At 47.1% G+C, this 11,128-nt stretch overlaps 3 protein-coding genes across 3 annotated transcripts; 2 read left to right on the forward strand and 1 right to left on the reverse strand.

Annotated features, from left to right (window-relative positions):
- Positions 1-1,097: 1,097 nt before the first annotated feature.
- Positions 1,098-3,709, forward strand: PGRI_047790 (FHA domain protein; the record flags this gene model as incomplete). Its single annotated transcript, XM_040792492.1, has 4 exons — positions 1,098-1,113; positions 1,174-1,376; positions 1,430-1,562; positions 1,611-3,709. The coding sequence occupies 4 exons, from the start codon at positions 1,098-1,100 to the stop codon at positions 3,707-3,709; spliced, it is 2,451 nt and encodes an 816-aa protein (XP_040644459.1).
- A 4,491-nt stretch (positions 3,710-8,200) lies between these two features.
- On the forward strand, positions 8,201-9,528 carry PGRI_047800 (DUF3500 domain-containing protein; the record flags this gene model as incomplete). The annotated part of the gene is made up of 2 exons (XM_040792493.1): positions 8,201-8,405; positions 8,453-9,528. The coding sequence occupies 2 exons, from the start codon at positions 8,201-8,203 to the stop codon at positions 9,526-9,528; spliced, it is 1,281 nt and encodes a 426-aa protein (XP_040644460.1).
- Positions 9,529-9,949: 421 nt separating this feature from the next.
- On the reverse strand, positions 9,950-10,756 carry PGRI_047810 (uncharacterized protein; the record flags this gene model as incomplete). The annotated part of the gene is made up of 4 exons (XM_040792494.1): positions 9,950-10,138; positions 10,199-10,489; positions 10,543-10,604; positions 10,657-10,756. 4 exons carry the CDS (start codon positions 10,754-10,756, stop codon positions 9,950-9,952), a joined length of 642 nt encoding a protein of 213 aa, XP_040644461.1.
- Between the last annotated feature and the right edge of the window lie 372 nt (positions 10,757-11,128).

The raw sequence follows: 11,128 nt of genomic DNA on the forward strand, positions 1-11,128 counted from the left end.
GTCACTATTCTCTCTGCGTGTATTTAGTATCGGTTGACATATTCCCCGTCTGCCTTTTTTCTTTTTGTTTTGGTACTGGGTCTGATATAGGACTCGGGATAGGATGGGCCGAACGGCAAACCGAGCCCGGGTATGTGCATTGGGGGTTGACCATGTAGTAATTTGTGTACCATAGAGAAAAATGAGAGTGCTCATTAAAATCAGATTACTGTATACCAAATACTTTTCAAGGCTGTCTGTCTATGTATGTATATGTTTTACATAGTAGGGAGTAGTTCCCTCTCCAAGGTTGTATGTACGGATGACCATGACGTGTGTCCCCACATCAGCTGACCCCACCCCTTATCGGCCATCTCCCTTTTGTTTTTTTTATATGAACCTCAACGTCGAAACGGTCTGAATCGTTGAAAGATTCAGTAAGTAAGTTCAAGTCTAATATGTAATATCTCTTGTTTAGTCCATCTTTGTACAGTTGGGAAGTACCTGTAGAGCCAGAGTATATGCATGTTGAAATAAGCCCAACGGCGTCATTTGCTTATCTTACACTATCACTTCTCATACATACCTCATTGTTCCTGAGCTTCCGGGAAGTTGACTTCTTAACTTCTTGTTGAATCTTGACTTCCTTATTTTTCAGTAGATTTGCCGGTAACTGATGATCAAGCTGAGCTCTGTTTAAAACGGGTTACTATCTTGTCAGCGGTGAACCTAACTTCGACCTGATTTCATGAACCTACCCCTCTCTCCCTTCCTTTTCCTCTTCCACTGTACTTTGAACAACCTTTCATATTTGCTCTGAGTTGCTTTGCTCGAAAACTGCCTTTTTTCCGCAGTCTGATCTCTCCCGGCTGTTTCAACTGGTCCATGTGATCACGTTGCAGCCTGGAAACATCCGGGTAAGCTGCCTTTGTCCCCCAACTTCCCTAATCTCCTACCCCACCCTTCATCTTCCCATGCTTTGTTATTCATTCTACTTTGCTGCTACGATATCTATTATGAAACTCCATCTCTCAGTCTAACTATCGTCTAGATACAAACAGTTTCCTATTTCTGCTTTCCAAATCCTTCACAGCACCATCGTGGATCTATCTTTCGCCATGCCGGACCCACGCGGTAAGTACTTGATAACTCTCAACAGTCACTTTGCTTCCAACTAACACTTTGAATTCACAGTCACCGTGACGCTTCTTCCCCTTTTCAAAGACACTCACCCTCTGCGTACCCTCACCATCACCGACAATGACATAACCGTGGCTATCGGACGTGCCTCAAAACGGGAAACTCGAAAACGGAGTCCTGCAACAGAGAACGCTTGGTTTGAGTCTCGGGTCATGTCACGCGACCATGCTTTTCTTAACATACCGCCAGACCAAGATGTTAGTCTGGGCGTCCAGATCTGACTACATAGCCAAGCTGACATCCTTGATAGATGGTTTTCATCGCCGATTGTGGCTCAACACATGGAACCTTTGTGAATGATGCCAAACTAGTAACAGATGTGGATACCCCGCTGCATAGTGGAGATGTCATTCGATTTGGTGTTGATGTCGACCGTGGTCAGGGTAAGTTGCCAATCCGAGTCCAATAGTGCTGGAACTAATCAAGTACAGAGACTTTTGAGGCCATCGAAGTCCGCTGCGAGGTTGAGTGGGTCAAACCCCAGGGTGTAGTCATTCCAGATGATGGTGTCGCTATCAAACCGGATCTAAGCCCGTCAACCAACAGTTTCTCTGTTCCCGAAGACGATAGCGATATCGAGCCTGACTTCCCTAGCGATGACTCTTCTAAAGAGTCCGTTGCCCAATCCTGCGAAACTGCTGTTCTGCAGTCTGCGGATACATCTCTAATCTCTCCTGCCTCGAGTGTTCAGGGCGATGAACATCCAAAGGACGAGCCCAAGCCCCATTCTGAATGCTTGGCTCAAATTGACGAATCGATCACAAAAGTTGTGCCCGGTCCTACACCACTGGTCCCGGATATTGTTAGTCCTCTGTCCGATACCAATCCACTCCCTGACACTAAACTGTCTCCGGCCGAACCGGCCTCTGCCGAAATTCCATCTGCTCAACAAGAATATGACCCAAATAGCCTCCCTGCAGTCTGCTACCAGAAGGTCCCAGAGATACATTACAGCAATTGGACCATGATGCGGCCTATGTTTATGCGCCTGGCAGACATGGCTTGGGGTGAATCCAACATAATCCCCGACGTTGACCACGACAGGCACATCATCCACGCTGCACGCCGTTGTTCTCTTTCCAAAGACGCATACTGGGTAGACGACTCCCCTAGCTTCCAGCCTTGCGTTGGGACAGAAGTTTATTGGGAGCCGGACTTCGAGGAATCAGATACATCGTTCCATCGTATGCCTGGCAGCCTTCTTAGATACTGGTCAGTCGATAAGCGAAGATACTGGATCATCTACGAAGAGGAAAATGGCCAACATGCGAGCAATTGGTGGTGGATCGTTGAAAAGCCACTGGAGCTTCTCAGCGAGGAACTGAAGCACCAGCTCGAGACTGAAACCGAGGTTGACGACTGTCACAAATGTTGGATCGTGAGAGCCTGGGTGCCCCAAATGATCGGAAATCGGTGGTGCGATGTGGCTCCTTACTGGGATCCGAATTTCGACAAAAATTGGCTAGCCGATGACGAGTCCGTTGATTCAGACGAAGATGCCCAGGGCAGCGAGGATTACATGTCTGAGTCAGATGGTCTCAGCGAGTCGAACTCAGAACGCTATGATGAATACCCGTATCTGATGTTTGAGAGCGAATCGGTTCACGGAGCTGATAGTGAACTGTCGGCGGAAGACTTTGACGAGGACAACTATGAGGAAGATGATGATGAGGGACTGGAGGAAGATCATGAGGTCTCTGACGAATCCGAAAATGACTCTGATTGTTCCTCTGAGGGTGAACGTCTTGAACATCTTATTTCGCAGAAGCCTCATATCATTCCTTCACTTAACTCGGAGTATGTGAAGAAGCTTGAAAAGAAGCTTGAACGCACCAACCACACTGATGCCGTCGAGGTGTCCAAGCATGTTCCCGAGAAAGCTGGCCCAGAGCGACTGGCCCAGGAGGTTCCTGTGGGCCAGCTGCTGAACGTCATACGAAAGGAGAGCAAACCATTAACGACACAGACTGCCCCTAGTATGACAAATCCAGGTGCTCGCTTCCCGACACACGCTGTTTCTAGCGAGCTGCCAAGCTCATGCCAGAACAAATACCCACCAATGCAACGGAAGATTGAGAGCACTGTTGGGGTACCTTCCTTCTCCCATGAATTCGAGAATCATTATTACGATGGACCATTCTCGACCAATGCACAGGAAGATGCCTCTGTGCCCTACCTGGCGACATCTAGAAAATCAACTTTGAAGCGTACTGCAACAGAGATGCAATCGTCGTCTCTTGAGCCTAGTCTTTCTCAAGATGCTCAGAGGCTGCCTGTAGAGCCAGCCAGTCAGCCAGATCTCAACTTCGACACAGTTTCCTCCGAAGCTAAGGATGCTATCAGCTCTGCACTTGCCGAGAATGTCTCCGCATTTGCTGATAATGAGCGTCCTGCAAAGCGAATCAAGTCTAACCACTCTACCTCAAAGTCCTTTGCGAGCCACGCCACCACGGCTGTCGTAAGTGCTCTGCTGGGTGGACTGGGCACCATCGCCATGCTAGCAGCCTTGCCCAATGACTACTTCCAGTGATCAGAATCACTTGGCCCCGGTTTCTTTTGCTCTCTGCTTTCCATATTTTATGATTTAACGCCGACATGGTTTCGGTGTGGTTGCAACGATTTTATGATTTCGGGATTACCCAGGCGTCCTGGCTATGCGTGGAAGAATGAATTAGGGTGATTGTTTTTTCTCCACTCCCCCCCCCCTCGCTGCTGTTTTTATGTCGTGGCTCCATGAGCAAGCACTCGAGGTCCTTACCCGATCACTGCCGTGTTGGCTATGGAAGCCGCCACGGCTGGGCGTTTTATTGGTTGGTTAATTTGTTTCTTCCCTATTTCTTTGCTTTTTCCCTTTTTACCGTGGCTACACACAGAACCATTACCTGGGTCAGATACGGTGACTCTCAAGATGGAACGCCACATAGCGCTTTATTCTTTTCCATGTGATAGCTATGCAGATCGTAATGGAGAATGACAATCCTTTATTTTCTTTTGACAATGTAATCCAATGAGACATTTTGGTCTATAGCCGTTTAGCCTGTCAGGCACGGATTTGGGGTATTCTTGGATGGTCTCATTTAGAAACGCACCGTGATATCATTCCACTGTCGCCGAAGGTCAGCATCTGCCAGGAATATGAGTTTTATCAATTGAGTGCCGGTGCTCAGAGACTACCCTGATGTTCTACTCCATACAGATGTTTATTACCGGCATATACGACGTATCCTAAACAGCAAAACAAGATCTTAGAAAATAAATTCCCAAAAGGTGACCAGACCTGTTGCATCGACAATGGGAATTGGGCTGCAGGTATCCTATAGGTTCAAATCAGCTGACTTGCAATTGCCTTTTTACGTGCAACCTCATCTCTTCAAATCTTTTTACTTTGTTTTTCTTCCCCTCGATGTTCAACCTTATTTGCAAGCGTTCTAGTTCGAGGACCTTCAGAAGTCTTACCTCAAGACATAGAAACTTCTAATAATTGACGGGATTTACCGCTCCAAGCCTCGATTCCAGCCCGAGTTCAAATTCTGGACTTCGAATCCTGGACTAGCGCGTGATTGGAAGTGGCCGGCTGCAGGTTCCCTAACAGCGAACCGGTTGAACGAGATGGAGTTTGAGGTCTGTCTTAGTTCCTACACGCACTAGAGGCTGATATCTTTCTTTCCTATACAAATCCATAGCCCCGCCCCATGACGCGCATACCCGTTGCTTCTTTCTGAACTCGGATGTTACATTGATCTTTTAGCAGACCGCATGAAAGCCCGAGATGAGTGAATTCTTTTTGATGGCGTGTCATTTCCACTAGTCTGCATGTGATCAATCCGCAGAAGCGCTTCAAGTATACAATGGAAGAAGCCAAACGGCAAGGAATCCTTGTTGAGATGAGAAAAAGGGATTTTTCTAGCGTCTTTTGCCCCTGTCCTTGCAGCCCCTCCACGGTTACCTGCTTGATGCAATGTCACCTCCACGGCGCTTCGGGCTTCGGGCTGTGAACTTAGCCTTGCAATTGGTTGTGAGTCCAAATTTAGATTTTTCCTTCTTTCTGCTTATTGGTTGCTCACACCTCTTACAGAGCTTTCTTTCCATCTCTCACAGCTTTTTCTTTCTTTTTTTCTATCTGATCCTTTATGTTGGCATATGCATCTGTCAGTTGCATCCGCGCTCTCCGGCTGTGCTTATCGGAGATTGTGCTTACGATGCATTATTATCAATGTGATATGCGGATTATGGAGATCATTGCATCGACTTGATCCTGCTCCCTACACGAGATCGTCAATGCACATTTTCCTTACTGCTCATACACCTCGAGAGCGGTCCGTAGAAACCCCCTGAACTACACACTGTTCCTGATTGGGTATATGCTGAGCAAACCTGCGTGACCGTCTGACTGTCAATTTCCAACTTCCATGCACAGTATTTTACCTTTTCGGTTGAGATCGAAAGATCGTCTCAGGAAAATACGAGAGCTGAGAGATATCCACCGGAAAAACCATCGATAATCCACCCAGCATGGCCCGTCTACACATCATTTCGGAGATCAGATTATAGTCGCATGGTCCAATGCAGCTATCCGTGGTTGGAATTTCACATCCCATGCTCGTGGACATGTCGACAGTCCTGACTTATGGGTATAATGGTATATCAGTTTGTGCGGTCAAGACTTGTTCTTCGTGTCACGACGTGGCGGCCATGCTCCTGGGACATCTTTTCCGCTGCACATGAACGACTGCCTATGACTAGATCAAGTTCGATTTGCCAATTTGGTAGGATTTTGGTTTCACTACATATGTTTTGCTCTAAAAACCCTCTCACAGAATGACCAGCGAATGGATCCTATGCAAAACGTAACGATGTAGGCCCGGTCGTGTGGATTGAGAAACATCAGAATCCCCCACCAGCTCCTGTTTCATAAACCCTGCATTTCCGCAGCTGGGTACCTTAGCTCGACAGGTACAAGCACCTGGGCAGCGGGGTTTGACAACTCAGCCAAGTCTAGAACGGTTTCTGTGCCGTCTCCCTCTCATGTTGAATGTACTTTTTTTTTTTCTTTTTTGGTTAGAAATAAGCGAAGGATTCGATTGAAATAACCCCCATATGGATAAATAAAATATCGTACATCATGTACCTGGATAATTGTCCTATCACCGTCTCCCTCCCTGTCCTGCTGATCATCCCGACTCAATCTTGATTCCCGTCATCAATTCCACGCTCCCTGGTGCATATCGCATATGTGACACTTGGAAACTCTCGGGAAGTTCGTTGGTGGCACTGATTACTTTCTTTCAGTATAAGAAATCCGTTGTTTCTCTCTGCCCTTACACTTTTATATCATTGTCTTTGTTCCCTGCCTTTTCAGGGCTTATAACATACTCGCTATCCCGGACAGTTTTTACCCCTGAAAGAAAAGAAACAATACCATAAAACCACCTGCTCTTTAAATCTGATTTTGACCATACTTCACTCTCCGCATCTCCACCATTTACTTTGCAATATTTCCCTTCCCTATACCTCTACATCAATTACAATGGCCAGCTCTATCCAGCCCTTGTTGAACCTTGACCCCCAGCACATATCATGCGTCGGAGGGCGGACGGTAGTCACATGCAAGGGTTGCGCTGGGAATGCCCCAAGGTATACAGCCCTGTCACATCCTTGACATATACATTCCAATACTCATACAACCAGAGAAACAATCTGCCTTAGCTGCAACGGTCGCGGCTTCAACATATTTGTGTGTGCACACTGCAACCCCGCAGCTGCAGCCGCTGCAGCTAGAGCAACAGCGAACCCCACAGCTGCAGCTGCAGAAACACCCGGCTCCACGGCGCCTTCATCTCCGGGCTCGTTAAGTCCAAGCTCGTCTAATTCGCATCCCGATCCAAGCATTGCTCGGTTGTACGCAAAATATGGAGATGGTCGTGATAGTACGAGCTGTGGACGAATGGATCAAAATGCCAATAAGCCACGAAACCCGTGATCTGTAACGCTTCTTGTATGACCGAAGGGCATCAGATACAGTGAGAGCGGATCTGGATGTCTGATGACTCGATACTTTGGCTGGTGCAATTGCTCTCCGTTTGATCTAGGTGGCCGACTGAGCAATGTTCGATCCTGCGATGGAATAATTCCTGGCAAAGGAACAAGATTGCGGTTTATGGGGGTTGGAAGGAGTTTTGCATCCGATGTCAAGGAACATATGTGATATGACATCTGGTTGTGCCTAGGTCTTTAGGATATTCCTTTTTTCTTTTGATCTCGCTCGTTCTGTTCCATGTTTCGGTTGCTCTTTGGTTGGTTTATTTGGATGATACAGTATTCTTTTCGTCCTTTCATGGTGAATGCCCTGGATGCTACCATATTAGCATGTAGGTACATTTTCATTCCTTTGACGATATAGGTAGGTATTATGCTGTATACGAGAGGCAACTACTTCTGTTCGGCTCAAGGACATTTTTATTCTCGAGGTTTCCATGTCTTGTTTGCACCAAAGGTTATATTTGAAAAGTCTTCACATTTTAAGACATTCCCCAACATTTTCTACCGTCCACCCGTGAAAAGATAAAGTCATACAGAAAGAATATGTGAGACTACGAAGACATCATAAGGCTGTATACACGGCCAAGTATTCTTATATGCCCTCCGCTAACAAACCAAGTGATCACAAAAGGCTAGAAGAAATGCTTTGAAACTTCTACTAGAAACATCGAAATAGTAAGGAGACGGTACGGGAGAATATACTAGCATAAAATGTTATTCATTATCCAGCAGATAAGGTCCCTTTTAGTGTGAGAATCTTACATTTGACAGTTTTACCAGAAATGATTAACCCTCGCATGGCGGTAAACGTAGAACATCATATATCAGACGATATGAAATGTCCGGAGCCCTAAGTTGCGGGTAAGGAATTTCCCATCCCCACGCTCGTGGGGAAGGTGGCGCCGATGTGGGGTTTCACCTATAATACAACCAACTTTTAAGGACATTTCTTCTTCTTTAGTTATTTTTTATATCATTTACTATGGCCAAAATAGAAAAGCCCACAGGCGAGTATCGCCAGTACCTGCCTGACCTCAACCTCCCGCGCTTCCAGGTGATGCGCCAGCAGGATGCGCACGAGTACGCGAACGAATTTAAGACTGGACATCAGCCACCATGGCTGCATGCACTGTATATGCATTGGTTAGAGCTATTACAGGAGCCATTCAAAGGCGTGACTACCGATGGTATGAAATAAACCGAAACAATACAAGAATACTTCTAACATCAATAGGAAATGTTCGCCCAGGGCTATTCACATTACAAGAAGAAGACGTCCCAATTCGAACAATTGTAGATGCAACAGAAGCCGTAACAGCTCTGTTGGACGATAAGCAAAAAGAAGCCATCAACTACCACATCGACTCCCCACAGTGGCGCACATGGTCGAATCCCGAGTTCCTACTCGCAAACAATGGCATTCGTCTAGATGAAGTCAACCCTGAGACCCGGGATGCAGTGATGAACGTCCTAAAAACAACACTCTCACCAGAAGGCTATGAAAAAGCCGTCAGCGCAATGCGCATCAACCACTTCCTCGGCGAACTGGTGAAGTCACCAGCAGTGATGAACGAATTCTCCTACAACTTCGTCCTCTTCGGCCGCCCGTCAACCACCCGCCCTTGGGGCTGGTCATTCTACGGCCACCATCTCTGCCTGAATATCTTCCTATATAAAGGGCAGATTATTGCATCGCCGTGGTTCACAGGCGCAGAGCCAAACGAGATCGACGCCGGCCCGCATGCCGGCACGCGCATCATGCAAATCGAAGAGAAGCTCGGTTTGCATTTAATGCAGTCTCTCTCAGCGGAGCTGCAGGCTTCCGCTCGTGTCTTCGCACAAATGAAGGATCCAGCTATGCCGCCGGGACGCTGGAATAAAGATGACCAGCGCCATCTGTGCGGTGCATACCGTGATAATCGTGAGGTGCCATATGAGGGCATCCTTGCATCGACGTTTAATGCCGCGCAGAAAGAGCTCATGTATGGCATTCTGGAGCAGTATCTGCTTTACTTGCCGGCCAAATCACGCGCTATGAAGATTGATCAGGTGCGCGCGCATGAATCGGAGACGTACTTTTGTTGGATTGGAGGGTATGATGATGAGGATCCGTTCTATTACCGTATTCAGAATCCGGTGATCCTTGTTGAGTTTGATCATCACTCCGGTGTGTTTTTGAATAATGAGGAGCCGAAGAAATTCCACATTCACACTCTGCTTCGTACACCGAACGGGGGTGACTATGGTCAGGCATTGCGGCCGCAGATTCCGGCTGTTGAGGGATTGAATGGGAAAGAGATTGTTTGGTAGGTCGAGCCTACCAGTGAGAATGTGCTGTATGGGATGAACCACGAGCTTGTTGCCTTCATCTTGCAATTTCCTACCTACTCTTTAGGTGGAGTTATCACTGATAGTCTTGTGTAAGGTCACAAAGACGATCCGCGAAGATATGATTTGATCGATGATAGACCGAACTTGGCTGTGGATACACATGTCTGAGATATATTTTATTCAAGTCCGTATTCCCTATTAGTTCTCCCTGTCATAGTTCGGAAGGATAAAACACGTATACAGCCCCAACGCCAAAACATGAGCCTAAAAGATAGAAAAGCAATCTGCAGCCGAAATAGCAGGATTATGAAAAGTCAGCTGATAATACCGAGATATGTCTCCGTCTGTTTGCGTAACGCGTGATTCGTCCAGGTGCCATGAATGCTACACAGAGCACCTATCAAGTGACCTGATATTCATCACGATCAGGAATTAACTCGTACCCACCCTCTGAGGGTAAGACCTTGGCCGACACAATAACCGCGCCTGCGCAGAAGACACTGAAGCACCAGCTAATAGTGCAGAAGATCCAGGACTGGTCAAGTTTCCAACCGACGAAGAACCGGTCCTCGTTATCGAATAGATATGCCTGTAAGCCAAATTAGGATAAGTCATCTTGGCCCCAAGTATAGGCATATTATCAACCCACCACTATCGACATGCCGGATACCTGCACAATGGCAGACAAACCAACCATCAAACTAAGAATACTCCACCCATTTTCGCGCAGCTGTTTCCCGCCAGTCAAAATGACTAGGTATGTGACTATGCTGATTCCCTGCAAAACGACAGCAAAGGATATCAAGAATCCGACAGAGCGCCACATGGAGCAGAAGTATCGGTCTTCGCCGTGGCAGTCATCGCGCTGTGGGAAGCTTTCACAGGTATCGGTGAGGGAGGAGCAGCGGCGATGAAGGCCGTAAGAATAGTGGATATCGGGCTATAAGTTCATAGTGTTAGTGGGGCCGTGTCGGTGGTGGATAACAGATGTACCTTTTCGCTATGGTAGCTGACCCATTTTGGGATGACGATCGAGGATACTGTCAAGCCAAATGCTAAGAGATTTCGTTAGTATATCTAGATTCCTAGCTGTTGATAGTTACCCACAGGCCAGAAATATCATCAGCGTCCCGATGTAGACTATCGTCTTTGTAAGGAAGCCTGTGTAGTTCCGATCGCTACCGCGAGGCACTAGGCGGAAGTCCATCGCTGCTATGCGATGGCGTGGAATGTTCACGAGAGCTGGTGAGAGCCCTGCACATCGAGTGTAGGGCAGTGATATATTGAGAGGTCTCAATGGCCAGAGGGTAGATAAATAAAGTGGGAATGGCAAGGGAAGGGGTGTACTAGAACGGCTAATCGGTCAGATAAGAGAAGATCACGCGGAGCTCCAAGGTTGCCTTGAGAATGTCTGGTAGAACATCATACCTCTCTCTCTGATAACACAAGTATCGTTTGGTCGCAATAAATCGCTCTGTATCACTTGAAATGTATTTTCCCCGCAGAGGAATCAAGGAGGCTAACCTTTGACGTCAGTGCGCTATCGTGACATCGTGAACCAATCACACTTCTATAAGAT

Source organism: Penicillium griseofulvum (genome assembly GCF_001561935.1).
Source record: "Penicillium griseofulvum strain PG3 chromosome Unknown contig_84, whole genome shotgun sequence".
NCBI classification, from domain to species: Eukaryota; Fungi; Ascomycota; class Eurotiomycetes; order Eurotiales; family Aspergillaceae; genus Penicillium; species Penicillium griseofulvum.